The sequence below is a fragment of the Pseudoliparis swirei genome, chromosome 13 (assembly GCF_029220125.1).
Source record: "Pseudoliparis swirei isolate HS2019 ecotype Mariana Trench chromosome 13, NWPU_hadal_v1, whole genome shotgun sequence".
Taxonomy (NCBI): domain Eukaryota; kingdom Metazoa; phylum Chordata; class Actinopteri; order Perciformes; family Liparidae; genus Pseudoliparis; species Pseudoliparis swirei.
In genome coordinates, this window is record NC_079400.1 from 2566274 (window position 1) to 2589470 (window position 23197).

Below are 23197 nucleotides of genomic sequence, written 5' to 3' on the forward strand. Positions count from 1 at the left end.
TGGAAGATGTTGTGCTTCTATTGAAAAGGTAGGCGTGTTCTGTGCTCTAGTGAGTGTACATTTCAGCATTAATTGCATTTTATTTGAATGTGGAAAACTGTAAGAGATGAATACACAGCCTGACAAATTAGTTTTATTAAAAATGGGAATCGTTTGCCATGTGGTTGGATCATTGAAATAACTCTATGCTAGATAACTGTAGGACTTCTGCATGCAATATTTTTATAAAATGTTAAACAACAGGTTATCAGGACCATTGTATGATAATATCCTGAGAAAAAACTTATGATCTAAGAAAAATAACAACTTGGATATTCTCTGAAATTAAAGTTTTATATTTTAAATAAATCGCCATCCCTTTTCAAGGTTAGATCAACCTCATCACACCACAGATACCACCATTAAACACTGCTAAAAGAGGCCCCAGTGAGACATCTATTTAATAAAGTTATATTGGTATTTTTGTTCATTAAAGAAAACTTGGATACAGTATGTATCTTCCAGGACCTTTGCCTTTCGTTTAGGATTTATCTGATCATTCAAATCTCAAAATGGAATGTACAAAAGGTCAAACCTGAAGATAAAGTACAATGTAGAGTAACACAAACTACTCCTCAGGATCTGAAATAATAAATAATCCTACAATGGCCATTATACACTATTGTATATTTCAGTGTAAAACATTTATTCTTTAATTTCTAAATGTTTCATACTGGACTTTCAGTTGCAGTCATTTAATGAATCAATTACACATTCTACAAATCTGAATTATGGAGTTATTTATGTCCACGCGGTTGTTAGTTCAAGACGCTAAAGACAAAACATTGACAACAAAATAAGATGCCTGGTCAAAACCTTTAAAACACCAAATGCAACATTCACATAATTGTGCTTTTTAAAATTAAACATTGCCAAACTATGACTAAACTGACCTAGATGGCAACCTTAACTCCATGTCTAGTCTGAAATAAAGAGCCGGTGACTGACATGAGCAGAAAGCATAAATAACCTTAATTCTGAAATATGTCTGATCTTTCCATTAGTTTTACTTTCATCCTAACTGGTGTGTTTTCTCCCTCTGCAGGCAGGGTCATGTGACCGACAAGGTGCCAGTGGAGGTGCTGATCGAAAAATATCTTCGAATGGACCAGCGGGAGCTCCTCATCCCTATTGCAACCAGCGGAAATGTTGTTTTCCCTAAAAAGCAGAGATAAATGTTTTCATTGAGCTGTTTTTTTGGTTTTTTTTTGGTTCGCTCTCTTGAGCGATCTCTCGATTTCATTTTAATTACAAAATGAAAAACCCTATACTGTCATTTTAATACATCTGTATGTAATGGCTCATTCCTTTATGTGCAGGCTTAATAATAAAGTTTCTGTTTCCTATTATATGAATAAATTACTGTTAACTGTAGTATTCCCCTGTGGAGCAGCTTTGTTGACCTGTGAAGAAATAAGTTGCAGTGAAAGATTAAAGCTCTTAACTGTATTAAAACAAATCAGAATAATTTATTGGCCAAGTACGTTGCACATTTGAGGCATTTGACTCGCTGAAAAGAACATATCAATAGCTGTAAATTAAAACAAACCAAGATGACCTTATTGTGCTTTATTGAATCAATTTGGTCTTTGTGATGTTTTGGAAACCTATCTTTGAAGAACAGAAACTGCATCTATTTGATAAATGATATATTCACAATGTGCCATCAAAAGTTAAACTGTTTTCTCTGGAGTATTAACAAGTGTTCTAAACATTGAGGTTTGTATTTTAATTATACATACTTGTACTTCTCTGAATAAGATGGTTATTTGCTGTTGGGTTTGTGTGATCTGCTATGGATCACCGAGTGAAATGTGTAATGTCGTCTGTGGTTCAACACGAACAGTGGACTGAGTCCTATGAAGTTCCTCATGATCTTGAAATTGATTGTTTTTTGTATATTTTCTTTAATCCAACATTAAAATATACTATACCCTAGTAACCCATGTGCCAACTTTGTTGATGCACATCATGAGTCAATAAAAAAAGAGGATAGGGCAATATTTGTTTCAAGATATTCTCAAACTCTTATTTATTCAGTATTATTTTATTAATTAGTTAAGCATTGAAGACATACATTTGATGAAAATGGCAAGACATTTTAAACAATTAAAAACATTTAATAAAACATTAAAAACAGTCAAAAAGCTTAATATTTGAATACAAGTTTGAAAGAAATTGATTTATATCCTTGAATCCGGTTAAATTAATGAAAACAGCAAACAAAAGTCTTCAATCTGGATTTAAAAGGAGCATATTTCCTCATTTGGGATCCATTTCAGACACAGCAAGTAAGTCAACTTTCATTGAGGAATTATTGTTGTATTAGTTTGTGTTATTACCTCATCATCCACCATTCTTTTTTGGCTCTTCTCATTTAAAACGCTTTGTGTGACTTTAAAATGCATTCACTTGAAGTTGTTTCACGGCGATACTCAACTTCGCCAGTAGGGGGCAGTAGCGGCTTTGGAAACGACCGGTGCTGTAATTCTTGTCTATGAGAAGTAGACAGCTAGCCTGTTAGCAATCACAACAACAGAAGATTCCGGACAGCTAGCGTCACAATCTAACCTGGCACAAAGGTAATTTCGTCGATAATTACAACAGAAAGCAGTAATATATGAACTCAAGACTTAGACACGATTCAGGCTGTTATGACATGTTTCTTGGTGCAATGTTTGCAGCGAGTCACCCGACCTTTCGGTTTGCTGATGTTAGCTGCTCGCTAACTAGCTCATCCAGGTAGCTGGCGTGCTATCGCCAGATTGGGTTATTTGCAGTATTTGTATATTTTGTTAAAAGTATCACAACTTGTCATCTGTGTATGGGATTTCTTTTCTGTTTGAACACACTGGTGTTCATATGTACTGGTGAGAAGAGCCAAATTCAAAGTAAGCTACCATTGCGGACGATCAGTATTAGCAAGTTAACGTTAACTATCTGCTGTCATCGCTTCACGTTACATTACAAGTGTGTTTCAGTTCCTAACATCGTCTACTACAATTAATATCTTAGTGAGTTTACTTAATATAAATATTTTACGTGTGGTTAGCGTTTCATTTAAATTGAATACAACCTAATAATAATAATAATAATTCTTAAAATGTCAATAAAATATATAATGTGATTGATAGATGTCAGGATCAAGAGGATTTATTCCTGGGCCTTCATAATACTTTTTTAATTTGAGCCATTTATTGTACTGTAGTTTGATGCTTCAGCCTCCCAATTAATGTTATAACTGTTTAGCTATAAGTGAGGAGACACTTGAGGTGTGTTCAGTGATGTCTTGTAAATATTAGCTCACCTGTGCAGGTTCACTGGAAGCAGAGCAAACTTCTCAATAGGAATATCGTGTTTAATGTAATTCCCACTGAATGATTGTGTGTCTCATGCTGGTGCTGAACACAGTAACGTGAACGTTGGTATCCTTATGAAGATTATGATTGTTTTCAAACACGTCTGTTTTTGAGAAGGTTTGATTAAAATTAATAGATATTAGTCATACTGTTATATTCTAATGGCATATGCTTTCTAAAACAAATGTAACCTGTGCGCCAAGGTGTGGTTTTCTTCCAGTACCTGCACTCTTGCTACGTTATTACCTACTATTGAAGTCATGGCATGCAGCAGATTTCAAATGGCCATCCAATAAAATATGTCTTGGCCCTGCAGCTGTACTGAGGATTCATAACGCAGTTTAGCTGAGCTGTCCCTTCAGTGTGACGACGCAAAGCAAAATCCACTGCCCTTTGCATCTTGTGCACAGTATAAAAAAAGAAATGTAATTTGGAAAGAAATGGCTAAAGTATCAAATCAGTTATTAACAACTTATGTGATCAAATGTATCATGAAAGTAATTTACAAACCGTTGTTTCCTCCGGAGTTAAAATATTTCATAATATCCTCTAATTGAAATCTGCAGTCAGATTCTTCGGCCTCAAAGAGATAACTTCACAACAAAACCGAAAGGAAATGCTCAGTCCATGTATATTAATCGTCATACCACTTAAACACTAAGTCATCCCAAGTTGTAGAACAAGTAACACTTATTATTTTGGCTAAATCATCGTTAAAAAAGCAAACATGTTAGGTTTTTGTTAGAGGCATTTAAGAAATGGGTATGTCCTCGTCTACAGACCACAAGCAACCAATGGAAGGCAATCACGTGACCTGGATAATAATATCACAGGTGGAAGAAATTTCTTATAGTGAAAACGATAATAATATTCCATGAGATAAGATGACGCAGCGTTTTTTTCTATACATCATAAATGGATGATAGAAACCCACTGGTTTTAACTTTGGCTGTAATAAAAACTGTTAACCCTATACAGAGGAAAGACAGAAATGACACAGAAAATATGTCTAATTAAAATAATATGAGTCTAATTGAGACCTGGATAATTAATAGGCATCAAACAAATCATCTGTTGGTCGTTACACCGAGTCGTGGTTGAGTTGTATTGAGTCGCATTTGCAATTAAACCCAAAATATGATGATTGATGAAGGTCTTTGGGATGTGGACTTTGACGTGATCCAGTTGATGTGTTTTTCAGCCTGCGGAAGTATCTGCCCTCAGAGGTCAACAGGTGGTCAACAGAGGTCACAGTGTAACTGTAAGTTGTGAACCAGTTGACTTTAGTTATTACCTTCGCATTGAAAATGCGAAAGGTTATGTTTTGATCGCTGTGTATTTATTTATTTATTTATTTGTATGTGTGTTACTCTCATAACTCAAAAAGTATTAAACCGAATCGCATGAAATTTGGTGGAATGATTGGTTATTATCCGGGGACTATTTGATTAGATTTTGGGATCGATCGGGTCAAAGGTCAAGGTCATGAAAAGGTAAAAATCTTCTTTTTACCATTTTACGTCAATTTCTATCCAATTGGCATGCAACTAATGCCAAAATGTTCATAATTCAATGCCCAATCTTGTGATATGCGAAGGTATGCGCTCTACCGAGTGCCCGTTCTAGTTATACGTGCATTGAGGCCCCGCCTCCTTTTAACCTCCCGCAGGTGTGGAGGGTCTCCGTGAGGAAGTGACGGGAGGAGGGGAAGCCTGGGTGCTAATGGGTTTTTTCGGCCACTCAAATCCCCTTCAATGTAATTGTGGGTCTGGATAAGAGCAAGGCAAGCTGATCGCTGCGGCAAAATCAATAGTTCATACCTCTCTGAGATTGAGTTTTTAGGAAAGAAGGAGCAACGTGACCGAGGACAGAATACGAAATCACTCCCGCGGAGGCTCGACGCGCGCCGGGCAATCGACCCCCAATCCCTGGACCGATTACAGTTTTGAGGTTTGTCTTTGGCTTTCTGCGGTCCTCACAGACCGACGCTTTGGAAACAGACGTTGTGTTCACTTCACTGACACGGGTTGCAATTTTTTCATCCCCCTTGGAAATTGCGGCCCGAAATGCCTCCGTACCTCCGTACCTCGAGTCTTTAATTTAGAGCAGAGATTGATTTCTCCTTTTTTTCTTTTCTTTTCTCAAAGAACAAAATACTGCCGTCACAACTGCCACCGCGTGTTGTGTATATCTACAGATATTATTGATACATCGGAATTAAATGAGTGTGTGCCATGATCTAATAGTTCATGGATTGTTTACCTTGAGTCTCCATCTCTGAGATCTGTTAGATAATTGAAATTTCTTCCACCTGTGATATTATTATCCAGGTCACGTGATTGCCTTCCATTGGTTGCTTGTAGTCTGTAGACGAAGCCATACCCATTTCTTAAATGCCTCGAACAAAACCTCGTGTTTGAAACATGTTGGCTTTTTTAACGATGATTTAGCCAAAATAATAAGTGTTACTTGTTCTACAACTTAGGATGACTTGTTGTTTAAGTGGTATGACGATTAATATACATGGACTGAGCATTTCCTTTCGGTTTTGTTGTGAAGTTATCTCTTTGAGGCCGAAGAATCTGACTTCAGGAAACTGAGGTGACTTTGACCTCTTGTTTGTTTGTGTATTTTATTCAATCAAATACAATATTATTCTATATAATATACAAAAGAGAAAGACTGAAAATGTAAAGGTAAAAGCAAAAAATGCTTATAAATTCCTATCCTAAATTGAAATAAAAATAAATCAGAAAATTAAGATAAAATAAAGAAACAACAAACAATAACAAAACCAAATATATTTATATATACTACCACATACATCTTCCATATAAATACGTTTTTAATCACATTTATAACTCTCAAGAATTGTTTTATAAATAATTCCCTTGAAAACCAAAAAAGAGTTAACCAGTCTTACAACATTATTCCATGATTGGACTCCTACAACAGAAATATATCTTCAAAGTTTGGTCGGTGTAGGTTGTTACCGCCTTTACTTATATGACACGTATACGAAAATAGAGACAAAATTGAAGTGTTTTTTTAAACTGTTGCCCTTTTCAGGTCTAATCTACTGTAAATCTCTTTGATTTCTCTCTCGTACCTCTGCTGGATTTTTTTCCATCAAACCAATTTTTGTGGCAATTTATCTTTTTGAATGGTCCCACAGACCGAGGCCCATCTTTGATTTGCCACCTGTTTTTCCATTTGGCTTCTCTGTCGCTTTACTTTTCATTTCCTTTCCCCGTTTTCTTTCTTTGTCTCGGTCCGTCGCTACTGTTCAAGAATATTGGTTTGTTCTCCTTTCATTAGATCTAAAAGAGGAACCAACTGTCAGACTTTGTGACGTCATTGGAGAAGTGGAATCACAATAAATTAATTTAGTCAAAATACTTATATTTTAATCGAGATGTCCTTACTCAAAGTGTTAATGTTATGATGCGCTTCATTAGTTGCACTGGTATTTTAAGAACAGGCTTTGACTGAGACTTTGTAGTAATTGCAGAGTGACCAGTACATTTATATTAAACACTATTTAGGAATTGTTTGTTTGTTTATTCTATTCAGTCAATCAAATCAAATATAATACAATATTATTCTATATAATATACAAAAGAGAAAGACTGAAAAGGTATAGGTAGAAGCAAAAAATTCTTATGAATTCCTATCCTAAATTAAAATCAAAATAAATCAGAAAATTAATATAAAATAAAGAAAAAACAAACAAAATAAAAAACGAAATATATTTATATATACATCTTCCATATAAATACGTTTTTAATCACATTTATAACTCTCTATAATCATCCTAATTGTACAACGTGGTAACGGTTCATTGTTCGTTTATACAACGTTATGCCCGTTGCATTGTGGGATTGATGGCAGAAGCGGTGCTCATGCCATGTCTTCTTCAAAATCAAATTAGACAATCGTATAAAATGGGATTCTAAAGTATGTTTGCGGTAGTATTACAAATGTTTTGCTTTTAAGGGCGAGAAGAAAACACAACTTCACATCACGAGCCACTAAAACGAGTCTGCTAAGCTCGTCATTCATTCAGTTTTCAATCTGTTCCGATGTTGCAGTTAGCACAGTCTCTGGGCAGCGTCGCGGTCAATGTGGCGCCTGCATTCAGCGTCATCCTGAGGAGCCAGAAGCTCGGCGCCCAGCCGTCACTTGGTTACGCTGCATGAACCCAAATCGAATTTATCGATGAAGACGTTAAAGGCTCTGTGTGGCGGGAAGAGAGAGACGGATGATGGATTAGAGCAGGGGTGTCAAACTCATTTTCTGCCCTCAAAAGGTCACTGAAACATATAAACGTCTAAACTACTACCCAACATATTGTTAAATAACTCTGAGTGTAGAAATAGTGTACATAAATGTTCTCTAATATTATAACATACATCCATTTAATTTGAAACCTTCAAAATAAAAGCACGGGATGTTTTTCTTACATTTCTTGAAGAAAAGGTGATTATAAGTCTCAAGTTGTCAGGGGCCACATGAAATGATGTGGCGGGCCGGATTTGGCACGCGGGCCATGTGTTTGACACGTGGATTAGAGGAAGGGCGACAAAAATGGTCCAATGGTAAAAAGATATTGAACAGTGAAAAGACTGGCCACAGATTAACAGTGTGAGGGCCTCGAAAGAAGTGGACTAGTATTATGTAGGAGTGAAAAACGGATGAAAAGGGATCAGGCAGGGTTCGTACGGTCATGGAAAACCTGGAAAAGTCATGGAATTTTAAAATGATCATTTCCAGGCCTGGAAAAGTCATGGAAAAAACTTAAAGCACAACATTTTTGGAAAAGTCCTTTCCACACTTGGCCATAAATAATCATCGCTGCTGAATGTGTGTGTGCGTCCTCTATCTGAGGCGACCCACCAGGCTCCTCCGGTGCTCGATGGTTTCACAGGGTTACGGCATCTCCTCTAATTTCTATTCAGCGGAGCTCTGTACCTCAGCGCAGGAGACAACGGTCAGGATTTAATTTAGCACATGGAATATTTTGTGGCATTAAATGGCCGCAGAGAGCCTGAATAACCAACATACAGCACGATGTGGAAGTGTGTCAAAGTTTGCGTGTACTTGGAGGAGGGTAGTGTGCGTCGCACGGCCGCACGACCTTCCTGTGGCCGTGCGGCTTGAAGGTAATTCGGGAACCTTGGATTTGTCCAGTGGCTCCAGCAGCGTCCTGGGAGGCAGCTTGTTTATTTACAGTTCATTTTTTCCACTTAATTGCAATTGCAGCGGCTATTGATCTGGGAACAGGCGCCGGCCGTTGCTCTCCCTCTGTCCCCCCGGTGGGTCGGGGACAATTCATCTTGCCACAACAGCACACGCCTCAATGGCAGGAGGCGTGGCTACATGAATGAAATGATATTATATCGTAACTGGATTAATGAAAGACGTGGTGCATCTCAATGAGGCTTTTTTTTTGGGGGGGGGGGGGGTTCTGATTGCCTGCCTCTCGGTTTGAAAAATGTGTTTCAGGCTGAGCAGGATTTTCAAGGAGATGGGATTAAAAATTCTATTCTGATCAAGTAATCACACTCGTCTGCTTCCAGGGGGCGAGCTGCTTCCATCTGGCGCGTATCGATGCAGATGGACGTCAGGACTGGAAATTGACGAGTGGAAGTGACGGACTCCTTCTCCACACCCTCTTTCCCCCCCGACACCTTCTGTCACGCTGGCAATGTCAAGAGTCCCGAGTCCCCCCCCCCCTGCGGAAATGTCCAGCGGGCCCGTGGCCGAGAGCTGGTGTTACACACAGGTATGTGACCCCACCCCCGTACTCTCGAATCTTTCATCTCCAAATAAATCCGTCGTCCTCGGCGTCTCTGAATATCTTTCCCTTTGCCAGATCAAAGTGGTGAAGTTCTCTTACATGTGGACCATCAACAACTTCAGCTTCTGTCGTGAGGAGATGGGCGAGGTCATCAAGAGCTCCACCTTCTCTTCCGGGGCCAACGACAAGCTGAAATGGTGGGTGGGCGCGAGAGCCGCTCCGCTTCGTCGTCTTCTAATACCCAGTTTTCATCGTCTTACTGCAGTGGACTTTTGAGAAACGTCTAGATAATCCCAACCCGTCTGATTCCCGTTACCAGTTCCACCTTTAATGTTGGAAGGAGGGGTGTAACGGTGCACAACATGTACGGTTCCATAAGGTTCACGGGTTATGGTTCAGCCTATTAGGGAAAATGACAAAATAACCTTTTTCCTTCATCTAATTTTAACATGATTTCAAATGCTCCAGTTGCTAATTGGCCATAATTCCTACTCTTAACAGTTAAGATAGATAGATAGATAGATATATACTTTATTATGCCCCAAGGGGAAATTTGTCGTTACAAGTAGCAGCACCAATAAACCAAACACACAAGAATAAATACAAAAACAAAACACAAATATAAAAAACAGGGATGAAAGATATAGAAGTATACAAAGTAAACAAAACAAAATATATATGTACATATACAACACACAACATCAATGACAAATCAAATCAAATTCAAAAATATTAAATACAGACAGTGTGCAAAATGCTGAGTGTGTATATGTGTGTAGTGCAAACAAATGAAATGTGTGAAGTGCAGATCAACATAGTGTGGATATAAAGTTATTATTGTAGTTATTGCACTATGATCTGGCAAGAGGTGATCTGTTATAGAGCCTCATAGCCGTCGGCAGGAATGTTCTCCTGTATCTGTCCTTGTGGCAGCGGAGCGTGAGGAGACGTCTGGAGAAAGTTCTCCTCTGTCCCTACTCAACTACTGGCGTATAGTCAATAATAACTAAATAATGGAAATGTCTGTAAGTTAGAAGTATTTCTGATTTTGCAATTCTCCATTAATAAGTATGCTACAGCGCCGCTGACGGCACCTGCTGCGCTACCCAAACATGTCCACGTAAAACTCACGCTCCAGAATTTCCCTTCTGTTGTGTGCGGGTCGTAGAAAAAAAACCCGTCTCTTTGGATCTCGGTGCCGAACCGAATGTCCTCCACCGAACGGCTCAATACCAAAACACGTATTGTTCCACGCCTACTTAATGCTTGATTACTTCCATCCCTTTTACGAGAGATCTTAACTGTTGCTCCTTCAACCACCATCAGGTGTTTGCGAGTGAATCCCAAGGGCCTGGACGAGGAGAGCAAAGACTACCTGTCCCTCTACCTGCTGCTGGTCAGCTGTCCGAAGGCAGAGGTACGCGCCAAATTCAAATTCTCCATCCTCAACGCCAAGGGAGAGGAGACCAAAGCCATGGGTGAGTCCACTGCGGAGCAGAGCTTCTACCTGCAGGCCATCGCGTTGGAGATTTAACATCCCTCATTCCAGTTTGCAATTTTCCTGTTTGCACTTATTTTTTAATCGCACCTTTTTCCTTTGACTCTCTTTAGAAAGCCAGCGAGCATATCGCTTTGTCCAAGGTAAAGACTGGGGCTTTAAAAAGTTCATCCGGAGAGACTTCCTCCTAGATGAGGCCAACGGTCTTCTACCCGACGACAAGCTCACGCTCTTCTGTGAGGTACGCCGCCTCGCCCCCGTGTTCAGCTCTTTTTGCTCCCACACCATCTTTCATTGCAATCCCTTTTTTGTTTGTTGGAGTATCGCTTTTTTTTTCCGTTGAATTGATTCCTCTCCCTCAGGTGAGTGTGGTGCAGGACTCGGTCAACATCTCCGGGCAGAACACCATGAACATGGTGAAGGTCCCCGACTGCCGGCTCGCGGAGGAGCTGGGCGGCCTGTGGGAGAACTCCCGCTTCACGGACTGCTCCCTGTGCGTGGCTGGACAGGAGTTCCAGGCCCACAAAGCCATCCTGGCAGGTACGGACACGAGTCGGACACCCTGGGTCTTTATTTTATTTGCTCATTGTTTATTTATTGTTTATTTATTGGGTCCCCATTAGCTGACGCCTTAGCGACCACTAATCTTCCTGGGGTCCACAGAAAGGACAAAATACAATACATACAAAAACATACAAAACATATTGTGAAACCAACAGTTAAAAATAGTACAACAAAGTAAACAATAGTGCAGTCAGATGCACAGTACAGTCGAAGGATAAGATATATGTTATGCAATTCAACTTAATTCATACAAAGAAAATGAAAATCAGATGACTAAAAAGCAATAGAATACGTCAAGTGGTGAATGTTCTTAGGTGCGCCTTTAATTGTTTTTTGAATGACAAATTATTACTCATGTGAGTTGAACGAGGAGGTAGTAAGTTCCAAGCGGTAATTGCACGATAGATAACAGTCCGTTTGAGGAGGTTAGTTCTTGCTCATGCAGTTGAATAAGACAAACTGTGACTGTGTGTGGCGTGTTTTAGAGCCCTAATTACTCACACGTTAACATACCTGCTTTCCATGTGACTGCTTTCAGCACGCTCCCCCGTGTTCAGCGCCATGTTTGAGCACGAGATGGAAGAGAGTAAAAAGGTGAGCCCATTTTTTTTTTATTCCGAGAATTAAACGAGTTTTGTTCCTCAGCGGCTCGTCGAGGGGTTAACGTGAGCGACGGATCGCGTGCTGTCGGACGGCCGCTTGGTGAAACTGAACGATGGTACACCTGAAATGAAATTGTCCCGCGGTGCCTGGGGGTCAGGATTCATCCTTCACTGACCAAGCTGCAGCACAGAATTGCTTTTTCTTTTTTCTTCTTCTCCATTTTAGCGCCTGTAAGAAATGAAATGGCAGCAGAAGCGGCCCAGATGTTGTTTTCCAACCACGGCTATTTTAGATTTTATGTTGCAACTCTTTTGAAAGATTAAAAAAGTTACACAGTAGATTTTGTCTGAAAGGAAACAAATTGAACGCTGGCGAGAAACTGTATTTAAATTGTGTGTTAACCCTCCTGTGACCTTCGGGGTCAATTTGACTCCGTTCAATGTTTAACGTCTCTAAAAAAATATTGCTATCATTTTTTTTGCTTCATATTTCATGACTTTTCCTAATTTATTGGGGACAACTGGAAAAACCTAAAATTCACATATGTTTTCAATGTCCTGAACACAATTTATACATTTGTAAATTTGACCCCAGGCTGTTTTTCACTGTGTAAAACATATAAGAAATATCAACTTTTTTATTTATTTAAAGGGCTGTTTAGGTATCAACAAACAAACATAAAGTTACACTTAAACTTGGGAAAAAATATTAATTCTCATACTTTTCTGGAGGTTTTAACTGCTGGGATTAAATTGACCCCAATGGTAAAATATGTTAGTCTATTTGAAGGTAACAGGAGAGTTAAAGGTAAATTTAAACCAAATGTTTGCTATTGCTCAATCATTTGTTCCAATTCCATGGAAAACATAACCGCTCTGTGTGTCACAAGGAATATGTTTTTTTAATTCAAAATCCAAGTTGCTGCTGGGTAACTTTAACCCTTGTGTTGCCTTCGGGTCAATATGACCCGATTCAATGTTTAACCCTCCTGTTACCTTTATATTTACTAACATATTTTACCCTTGAGGTCAATATGACCCCAGCTATTAAAATCTCCAGAAAATTATTAGAATTAATATTGTTTTCCAAGTTTAAGTGTGAGGTACTTTATGTTTGTTTGTTGACTCCCGAAAGAACACCGACATTAAACATTGAATCGGGTCAAAATGACCCGAAGGCAACACAAGGGTTAAGTACAAATACTTTAACTTTAACTCCTGAGTTGAGATCTACAGCCCCATAAATAATGAAATGCTCTTTCCGAATTTCCCTCTTATTATATATATATATATATATATATTATGACGTAATGCAACGATGTGATGATATGAACGGCAGGTATCGTACACACTGTGGTTGAAGCTGTTGCCGTGGAGAATCTAACTTCCTTACTCGCCGTCTCGTTCCGTCAGAACCGCGTGGAGATCAACGATGTGGAGCCGGAGGTTTTCAAAGAGATGATGTGCTTCATTTACACAGACAAGGCTCCCAACCTGGACAAGATGGCCGACGACTTGCTGGCAGCAGCTGACAAAGTAATATAACCGCACGACTCCTGCACCGCCGCATCGAGACGGAATCCGTCTGTCGGCTCTTTGACTCTGTGTATTCTGACTCTCCGGATTTCTTTTCTTTGGGCATCGATGTCCTCGATACCCCAGACGGCTCCTTATGTGAGTAAAGATGTTAATCTTGCCGCCTTGGCTCGATTTTAACGTGATGAGAGTTGCACATTATTTAGTTGGCCTCGCTCGCTGTGTGATTCTCCCACAACTAAAGGCGGTAACGTGCATTAAGGGGCGCAGAACCCACTAAACCAATTAGACGGTTTGATGACTTCACACTGATCTCCCGCCGCTAAAAACACCCAATGAGACACCGACTTCTGAACCCGATGGTCTTCGTTCGACTCGGCACGTGACGGACTGGTTTTGAACACCGGCTGGCGTCCTGATCTCGTGTGCTCTCTCGTTCAGTACGCCCTGGAGAGGCTGAAGGTCATGTGTGAAGACGCGCTGTGTACCAGTCTGTCCGTGGAAAATGCCGCCGAGATCCTCATCCTGGCCGACCTGCACAGCGCCGACCAGCTGAAAACGCAGGCCGTGGACTTCATCAACTAGTGAGTTCACACGTCGACGCTCTCTCTCTCTCGCCCCCATGCCTCATCCTTCGTTGTCACATGGTATCATGAAACCCTTTTAGAGGGATCGGGGCAACCCGACCCCTCTCTGGATGTGCCGTCACCTTATCTGTTGACTCGGATGAGTGTGCGACAATAACTCTTTGCGCATATTCCTTCAGATTATTTCCCTAGAGAGCTGTCGATTGATAGATCATTGTGAGGATTTCCTGCTTTTCATTCATGTTTACGATTCCCAACCTGGGTTCGAGTCCCCTCCCGCGTGTCTCATAATACATCAGCCGCTTCACACGGTGCTTAATGAGAGGTTAAAAACAACGTTTTTTCCGCCACTTTCTTCTGTGATATCGGCCCAAATATGAGACGACTCAGATTATAAGCCTTAGGTTGAACTGGGCTACTGTAACGCTTACTCACTCTTAAAGCACTGTCAACAAACTTGAAGACGTTTGCTACCCCAGCAGGCTTAAAACTGCAAACTACCCACAATGCAACCTCTCTCCATTCAAAACTACAAATCACATCTTGAGAAGACATTATGTTTTTTTTTCCTTGAACTTAAGAAGATTCCTACTTTTTAAATCGAGAAATCCATGAAAAACGCATCGAATCAATAATTGCAATAATGTAAATTGTTTATCGTAATTGTTTTAACGAGTGTTTCTTGTTTCCAACCTCCAGCCACGCTGCGGAGGTGATGGAGACGGCCGGGTGGAAGTCCATGGTGGCGTCTCATCCTCACCTGGTGGCCGAAGCTTACCGCTCCCTGGCGTCGGCCCAGTGCCCTTTCCTTGGCCCGCCACGCAAGCGCCTCAAACAATCCTAACAGCGAGGCGTCTGGAGCGACACACACACACACACAGAGACACACCGACCCCTCCCCTCACACAGGGACAGCCTTTCCCCTTGCTGTTACCTACTACAATAACTACAGCATTCCCTGATTCTGCCCCATCCAAACCTGCTGTATTTATTCTCTTCTAAAGATGGAGGGAGGAAGAAGAAGAAGGAGGAAGAGGAGGTGGACAGGTGGGCTTGTGATGTGGATGTTTTTCTTTTACACACAAAAAAACCCCACAACGCCCCTCCCCTCCCCTCCTGTGCTCCTCGGCGCTGTCTTCGTGAGGTGTCTGACATCGTGCTCTTTTCCTACATTGGAAACGATTCGGGGGGACGGACCGGACCCCCCCCATCATCCTCCTCCTTGAGAAAGACATCCAAGGGCTAGTCAAAAAAAGCAGATATGGGACCAACTCATCATCAATCCTCGCAAAGAAAGTTGGGAACACATTGCACTAAAGTCCCAGGTCCCCCCTCCTCAACTCTTACCAGCCGTAAAGTAGAACGACTGCAGGCGAGCACGCGGACGAAAGACCCGGCCGGACCACCGAGAACAATCACCCTTTAAGAAGATCGATCAGCAATCGACCGAAACCACACGCGTCCTCTCGAATAGAACTCTGCTTCATCTGCATCGGTTTAGTTTGTCTTCATTCTTGGGGAAAGAGAGGATACAGAAACGCACAACTGGATGTCCTTCCTGGGAAATCAGTATTTTGAGTGTGGATCTGTTTCCGTAGTCCTCGAGAGAAAATGTAGTCCGCGGTGTCGATAGACAAACCGATCAGGAGACGGAGGGGAAAGTAATGTCAAATGGTCTCAAACATACCGTCACATGGAGTCAATCGGGCATGTTAATGTTGTTTTATGACTCATTTCTTAATTGTTTTTTTCCCCCTCTACTGTCATTTCTATTTTTTTCATAGAGATGTGTACAGACACAAGTGTTTCTGAAGCTGTGGAAACGAAAAGCATTTTCAACCTTGAAATTGGGAGGAAAAAGCCGATGTTTTCTTTGCAGTCATGAAGACTGAAGGAAATTAAATTGATATGAACACGTTTTAATGTTCAGAATAGACGGAATGTAAAAACAACAACATTGCACACCAAGGCAAACCACATGAAATGCTTTTGAAGTTATCATTTTAGCCTGGTGGAAAATGGTAATTCATAGAAGGAACCGCTGTTTCTTTCCTGTAGATATTGTTATGAGAAGTGACACTTAGTTGTTGCCATTTTTTTGTTCCCAAAAGAATAAACCACAACTATTTTGTATTGAATGCAATGCAAACTCTGTCTGGTATCTTTGTACGACTTTCATGTTTACATTTTTTTTTATTTTCCCATAAAACGAGACGTTTCATCGGGAATTGACAAACTAATTTAACCTAAAGTCGAGATATTTCTGAGAGAACGACCAGTGTTTGTATGATATTTTAGTTTAATGACTCAAATTAAATGTCAGTGTCATAAAGCTAAATATGAAGCAATCTCAGTTTGCGATCAATCCTAAATCTTTGTACTTTTTAGAGATGTTAAAACTTTGTATTTACTGTTTGTAGTTACTGTTGGTTACCTTCAACTGGTTATGAAACCGTCTCAATTTAATACTGATGCCTCTTTTATATGACCTACCTAATTAAACAAGATCATCGGGGAGAAGATTGACTTTTTATAGTTATTTTCAAAGCTCATCATCCGAGCTTCCGGCAGGTTCACCAGAAACTCCTCCGGCTCTGACTCCCGTAGCAACCTGCAGAAACAGTCGACTAACTTATCAGGTACTGCACTCGAGTAGCCCACACACCTAAGCATTTTAATACGGATTTTAAACTCCTAAGCTATATATGTATTTCTGAAATGTTTTTTTCTTCTTTTCTTATGACAGCTTTAAAAATAGTTTTTTCCCATGGAAAACATGTGATCATCTTAAACCAAAAAACCAAGTGAAATACTGTTATGTGCTATTTAACCCTCTTACCTTTGGGGTCAATTTCACTCCATTCAATGTTTTAACGTCTCTAAAAAAAAAGATTGACATTTTTTTTGTGCTTTATATCTCATGACTTCCTAATTTATTGGGGACAACTGGAAAAACCTCAAATTCACATGATATGTTTCCAATGTCCTGTACACAACTTAGAAATTTGTAAATTTGACCCCCAGGCTGTTTTTCACTGTGAAACATATAAGAAATATCAAGTTTTAAATATAAATTCTAACAATTTTCTGGAGGTTTTATTTGCTGTGGTCAAATTGACCCCACGGGTAAATCAAGACATTTTAGAAAAATATCTGTATAAATATGATGAGAGGGAAAGCAGAATATGTATTTTTGTCATCTGACATAACAAACATGGAGTCCTGAAAAGCCCCATTTTCTCCTCTGTGGTTCTTGGAAAAGTAAAAATCACAGGTGAGCCTTAAGTTACCAAAGGTTAGTAACTCCAGTTTTAAAGGACTCTCTCATATTTGTGTTTTATTGATGAACATACAGCTTTAAAGAGTGTTATGAAAAACATAGGATACGACAAAAGACACAAGTACACGTTAAATACGACATAAGAGCGTTGTTAAAGCATTGCATCCTGATAGATCTATAGTCTTTCTAATATATTAAGTATTTCTATTGATATATTAGCCTTTAAAAACAGAAAATGTGTGCTCTAATCTAGATCACAGGGCATATTATTGGATGAAGTGTGTAGAACAAAGTGGATTCCTTGGCAGCTGTTCTAAGACCCGAATAATCGTTTGTTTCTTTAATAAATAAAATAATTAACACTGTCTTGCTCCAGCCTTGTCTTATGTGATAGTAAAGGTTGCGATGAGCCTTTTTTGCAACTTTGCTATATCATAAAATTAAATAAAAATTAAACTAATTGGTCACTTCAATCAATAACGAATCACTAGTTGCAGCCCTGATTATATGCATTTTATGAAACCAGTCTACTACAATATTGCATGAAAAACACAGGATGTGCTTTAAAGGACTTGGTCAATCATAAGATAAACATATTCCCTACAGTAAAGCTAAACTCCCTTTTAACAACGTATGTCCATCTAGCTGCTCACACTGGATTTCTTCTTCATGGCTTATGAAACATTGCTCTGGTCAACCTGAGCCGGGGCTCTGGGAGCTGTAGTCCGGACACACCTTTTGTACCAGTCTGTAGTCGGTGCTGTAGAAAGAGATGTAGATGCAGATGACCTGGAAGGGTTTGGAGCACATCCAGGTGACGTGGCTCTGGCTCTGCTCCCGAGCGCAGGTCTTGGACGGGTCGTAGTTACACAGCATCACCTTCCTGCTGCGCTCCGTCTTCTCGTGGTCCACCCTGCAGTTAAACGTCTTGGAGTCTTTGGGGTGGACCACGCTTTGACGCTTCAGATCGAACTCCACCTCCTTCGTCGGCGGGACGAGGCTGATGGACACGTTGCCCACGCCCGTGGAGTTGTGGCGGAAGTAGACTCCGAGAGACCCGTTCCCGTGATCCACAATCTGGCCCATTATCAGCAAATTCAGTTTGACGGTTTTGATGTTTGAGTAGAAGTCCCCCCAGCTGAAGGTCCTGGAGAATTTAGACCCCACCTGGACTTTCATGACGGGATGAAGCTTTATCTTTAAAGACGGATTGGCGTGAGACTTTGAGTGGCCTCCGAGTATTTCCAGAAGTCTCTGCTTTGAAAGAGGAATAAAGGGACTGGTGGGTAGCTTGGTGCTCTGAATCTGTGAAGAGTCTTGGTCTCTGCTGAGTTCAGGTGAGTCTTGGTCTCTGCTGAGTTCAGGTGCGTCTTGGTCTCTGCTGAGTTCAGGTGCGTCTTGGTCTCTGTTGAGTTCAGGTGCGTCTTGGTCTCTGCTGAGTTCAGGTGCGTCTTGGTCTCTGCTGAGTTCAGGTGCGTCTTGGTCTCTGCTGAGTTCAGGTGAGTCTTGGTCTCTGCTGAGTTCAGGTGCGTCTTGGTCTCTGCTGAGTTCAGGTGCGTCTTGGTCTCTGCTGAGTTCAGGTGCGTCTTGGTCTCTGCTGAGTTCAGGTGAGTCTTGGTCTCTGCTGAGTTCAGGTGAGTCTTGGTCTCTGCCGAGTTCAGGTGTTGCGCTCTTGCTCGTGAAGTTTCCGTGATGTTGCCCAAGAACCAACTATACAGAAAATTTAGGAGAGAAATTTCGACATTTAAATAAATAATAATAGAAAACATAATTAATGAATTGGGATTCAGTGAATATTTATTCTCCTTATTTAACTGTTTAATGTTATTTAAGATGCATTTTTAATCTAATAATCCAACTATACAGAAAATTCGACATTTAAATAAATAATAATAAAAAACATAATTAATAAATTGGGATTCAGTGAATACTCATTCTCCTTATTTCACTGTTTAATGTTATTTAAGATGATTTTTTAATCTTGTTGATGATCTAACTAAACACAAAATACTGCTTTTAGAATACATGTCATATTTAAATAGCTCATTAAGAATTGTGGCACATAAACTGCAAAATAATCATTTCACAGAATACAAATTAATATGTAAAATGTTGCATAATAATAATAATACATGTAAGTAAAGACAAGTACTTTTCACCTGCAATTTTTTCTCCAGTCTAGTTCTTTTACTCACCAAACAAAAAGCTCCTTCCAGAAGTATCCAAACAAAGCACCGCCTGGGGAACATCTCTACAGGGTGATTATTCAGATCCACCACGTTCACCTGAGCTTCAATCAGGCCGAGGTGAGTCCTGGAGGTCCAGAAGGTCCTGGAGGTTCTGGAGGTCCATGTGGACCAGTGAACACGGACAGAGACCCGGAGCAGCAGGAACCTTCAGTGAGCTGCACTGGCAGGACTCAAGAGTTAAACACTCAGTTTTACTGTAAACCTCTCTGTCTCTCTCTCTCTCTCTCCCCCCCAACCTCTCTCTCTCTCTGTCTCTCTCCCCCACCTCTCTCTCTCCCCCCCCCCACCTCTCTCTCCACCCCACCTCTCTCTCTTTCTGTCTCTCTCTCTCTCTCTCCCCCACCTCTCTCTCTCCACCCCACCTCTGTCTCTCTCCCCCACCTCTCTCTCTCCCCCCCACCTCTCTCTCCCCCACGTCTCTCTCTCTCCTCCCCACCTCACTCTCTCTCTCTCACTCTGATGCCCTGCCTGTTGTCCCCCCCCCCCCCTCTCTCTTTGCCACTGAAAAATGTCCTGCTTTTTGTTTTGGGTGATGAAATAATTCAATTGACACTTTTGTAAGTGAGAATTGAACTTTGGATTCACATGAAGCAAACACCGATGTGATACTGCCACCTTGTGGCCGAATAGCAAACTGCAGTCTGAGCTGAAAAAGGGGACCCACATTAGATGTAACTATCCCATGATAATATTAACTAACTAGAACGGGCACTCGGTAGAGCGCATACCTTCGCATATCACAAGATTGGGTATTGAATTATGAACATTTTGGCATTAGTTGCATGCCAATTGAATAGAAATTGACCGCGCTATGGTAAAAAGACGATTTTGACCTTTTCATGACTGTGACCTTTGACTCGATCGATCCCAAAATCGAATCAAATGGTCCCCGGATAATAACCAACCATCCCACCAAATGTCATGTGATTCGGTTTAATACTTTTTGAGTTATGCGAGTAACACGCATACAAATAAATAAATATACGGCGATCAAAACATAACCTTCCGCATTTTCAATGCGAAGGTAATAACATAATAAGACCCCTCTATAACATTGATTAGTCATGATTAAAAGAATAATGAAGGTTAAGAATAAAACCCCATTATGACACATTTTACATAAAACATCATGAAAAACATGTTATGATATATTAAGTAGAAATACATCATTAAAATGTCCCAGTATATATATATCATAAAAAGTCATGAAAACGAAAAATAAATTAATTGCAAGCAAAATTTAATTAAGATGAAAAAATCATTAATAAAACATCAGTATCTTATATCATCTCAAAGGAATTGGGGCTCACTGAAGCTTCCAGATTGTTGCGTTAAACCACCACCAGCCCCTAAAACGTAGTCATTTAAAAAGGTTATTTACACGGTGTGTGCTGCAGATAATATAACATTATGGAACTGATCAGAGGAGATTAAAAGGTTATTAAATGTGCAATTCCGTACAAAGTTAAGAGAGCAATAAGCGTTTTTGTGTTACCAAACATCCCTAAATGTGTGCATTACTGACCAATAAGCAATCATTTCATTTAGCTCGTGGGAATGAAGCTGGTTTATGTTTTAAGGACAAACAGAGGCATCTATTGGGAAGTTAGAAATTGATCAAACCCCAGCAGATGAAAGATAATAGATTTGATATGTACAAGTAATAAATGTTATTTATATTGCTTTCCAGTACCTCTCTACCCAATATCTGGACTGCCAGCTCTCGATCAGATGATGGAAATTCTCCACGGATTGACCTGCAGCGACCTTTTGTCTATTTTGGAAGGACGCATGATCACAATTATGTATCTTGAATTAACTTGTAATTTCTTTTCATAGACTATTAACATCTAATTCAATTAGCCACCACTGATTACAGACTACTTCCAATACAAGGTAATTTAATTAAGCTAAATGAGAAATTACATGTATTAACATCTACAAAAGAAAATATATGAATTGCAGCTGTTGACAAGAACTTCTTGACATCTACTTGATGTATTTATTTATTTCCAGGTCAACCACAATGGACACAATGTCCTATAAATTGCTCGTGTTGAGAGTTCCTCACTGAGAACTCTTGTCTCTAGAGTTTTAGGAGTTTTTCTTTACAACATTAGAGGGCAGCACAAGCTCAAATACACACTTGGCTCTTTTTTTCATGGAACTCATATCTGCTTCTCACGTTTTGTTATTTAGCATAAAGTTTATCACCTGTAACCTCTGGGCTTTTACAGTGATTATCATGACCACATTTACATATTTTATGACTGACAATCCTTAATAATAAATATTCAGATGAATAATTAATTCATTCATTTGAGAAATAATAATCCTATTTTATCCAGTTTTAAATAAAGTTTGAACTTTCTACATATTTTTGTGTTTATTTAAAAGTCAAATGTCTTGAAACATCTAGAAATACGTGGAAGCAGGTAAGCAAACTACACACCACGTCAACAACGATAATCCCAATCCGAAGCGTTCCGACAGGACGGTTCTCAGACGCCTCCAGTGTCACGAGAGGTCAGGTTTCCCTCTTCTGTCGGGCTCAGAGCGGAGGCCGACAAAAGGGGCTTAAATCCATCAGTCAGTCAGCGCGTCTTCTTCAGGATGGGATGAGACTCACAGTAGACATAACAACACTTGCCACACTCCCACAACATGTAATGTGTCCTTGGTGTAACTGTATGGTACAAAGACTTCAAAGAGGGCACTAGGTCCAGCACCACATGGCCCAATACACAGGCTGTACATATATATATATATATATATATATATGCTATACTATACATCCACTATTTTGAATTAACCCTCCTGTCACCTTTGGGGTCCATTTGACCCCATTCGATGTTTAAAGTCTCAAATTATATGATTGACATCATGTTTTTTGCTTCATATTCCACAACTTTTCCTCATTTAATGAGGACAACTGGGTAAACATTAAATTAACATGATTACATGTTTTCAATGTCCTCTACACAACTAGTGCACATCGGTGTTCTTTGGGGTCAATTTGACCCCCAGGCTGAAATATCAACATTTTATCGACCTATTTTATAGGTTTGGGTTGTTTTGGATGATATTGAGGTCACTATAACTATAACATGCACTTTTTAAAATCTTCAAAGAGGTTTTAGGCCCTAACACAACCAGCAAACCACAGATAGTAAACATGTACACATTTACACAGCAGCCTTCTACACACTTTTTTATTTAAGGGCTATTTAGGTATCAACAAACACATTACGTACCTGACACTTACACATGGGAACTAATTGGAATTAGAATAATTTTCCGGAGGTTTAAATAGCTGGAGTCCAATTGACCTCGAGGGTAAAAGATGTTAGAACATCTGAAGGTAACAGGAGGGTTTGCAATAAAATCTACTGCCGTGGCCAGGAAACCCTGATCCGAGCTCCACGTACCGGAAGATGACAAGGCAAGAAGATGATCCGTACTTCAAAGTTGTGTATGTATTAAAAATAAATATCCACAATATTGATGATGGGATCAAAGATAAATGCTGAGGCTGAGGGGGAACGTAACTAGTTTTCCTTATATTTGAAAACATGTAACATTTGCCGTGATGATGACTTCATATGACAAGTTTAGGAATCACCTAGGTTTTTAGAGATCATCCTGAGGGGAACATTTGTTGTGTATTTTATTCAGTCAATCAA

General features: G+C 40.0%; 3 protein-coding genes and 1 long non-coding RNA gene across 7 annotated transcripts in view; 3 read left to right on the plus strand and 1 right to left on the minus strand.

Annotated features, from left to right (window-relative positions):
* The window catches only part of cenpt (centromere protein T), an 8208-nt gene extending 6231 nt beyond the window's left edge, over nucleotides 1-1977 (plus strand). Inside the window, exons 12-13 of the mRNA XM_056429671.1 lie at nucleotides 1-28; nucleotides 1085-1977. The exon at nucleotides 1-28 is cut by the window's left edge and continues 77 nt beyond it. Coding sequence (XP_056285646.1) covers nucleotides 1-28; nucleotides 1085-1214 — 158 coding nt within the window. The 3' untranslated portion in view covers nucleotides 1215-1977. The remainder of the gene's footprint in view (nucleotides 29-1084) is intronic.
* Nucleotides 1978-2569: 592 nt separating this feature from the next.
* On the plus strand, nucleotides 2570-16128 carry LOC130203585 (speckle-type POZ protein). 4 transcript variants are annotated; one of them, XM_056429891.1, is made up of 12 exons: nucleotides 2570-2621; nucleotides 4600-4659; nucleotides 8978-9183; nucleotides 9274-9395; nucleotides 10525-10676; nucleotides 10810-10937; nucleotides 11059-11236; nucleotides 11799-11854; nucleotides 13276-13398; nucleotides 13501-13536; nucleotides 13840-13982; nucleotides 14685-16128. In XM_056429891.1, the coding sequence occupies exons 3-12, from the start codon at nucleotides 9106-9108 to the stop codon at nucleotides 14827-14829; spliced, it is 1161 nt and encodes a 386-aa protein (XP_056285866.1). In that variant the 5' UTR covers nucleotides 2570-2621; nucleotides 4600-4659; nucleotides 8978-9105; the 3' UTR covers nucleotides 14830-16128. The 4 variants fall into 4 exon arrangements, with proteins under 4 accessions (XP_056285866.1, XP_056285870.1, XP_056285867.1 ...); XM_056429895.1 differs by lacking the exon at nucleotides 13501-13536 and having other exon boundaries at nucleotides 2577-2621; XM_056429892.1 differs by lacking the exon at nucleotides 4600-4659 and having other exon boundaries at nucleotides 2577-2621.
* A 96-nt stretch (nucleotides 16129-16224) lies between these two features.
* Nucleotides 16225-19731, minus strand: LOC130203586 (neurexophilin-1-like). The gene is made up of 2 exons (XM_056429896.1): nucleotides 19461-19731; nucleotides 16225-18975 (listed from the first exon to the last, which is right to left on the minus strand). Exons 1-2 carry the CDS (start codon nucleotides 19512-19514, stop codon nucleotides 17959-17961), a joined length of 1071 nt encoding a protein of 356 aa, XP_056285871.1. The 5' UTR covers nucleotides 19515-19731; the 3' UTR covers nucleotides 16225-17958.
* Nucleotides 18883-21889, plus strand: LOC130203587 (uncharacterized). The gene is made up of 2 exons (XR_008833511.1): nucleotides 18883-19571; nucleotides 21205-21889. It is a non-coding gene; the product is annotated as an uncharacterized LOC130203587 (long non-coding RNA).
* The last annotated feature ends 1308 nt before the right edge of the window (nucleotides 21890-23197 follow it).

Bases quoted from the DNA above. Each gene is read 5' to 3' on its own strand.
- LOC130203585 (XM_056429891.1), top strand. From the start codon at position 9,106: ATGTCAAGAGTCCCGAGTCCCCCCCCCCCTGCGGAAATGTCCAGCGGG. The intron at 11,855-13,275 runs GTGAGCCCATTT...TCGTTCCGTCAG, and splicing joins AGATGGAAGAGAGTAAAAAG to AACCGCGTGGAGATCAACGA. The intron at 13,983-14,684 runs GTGAGTTCACAC...TCCAACCTCCAG, and splicing joins GCCGTGGACTTCATCAACTA to CCACGCTGCGGAGGTGATGG.
- LOC130203586 (XM_056429896.1), bottom strand. From the start codon at position 19,514: ATGTTCCCCAGGCGGTGCTTTGTTTGGATACTTCTGGAAGGAGCTTTT. The intron at 18,976-19,460 runs GTGAGTAAAAGA...TTTTCTGTATAG, and splicing joins TGGAAGGAGCTTTTTGTTTG to TTGGTTCTTGGGCAACATCA.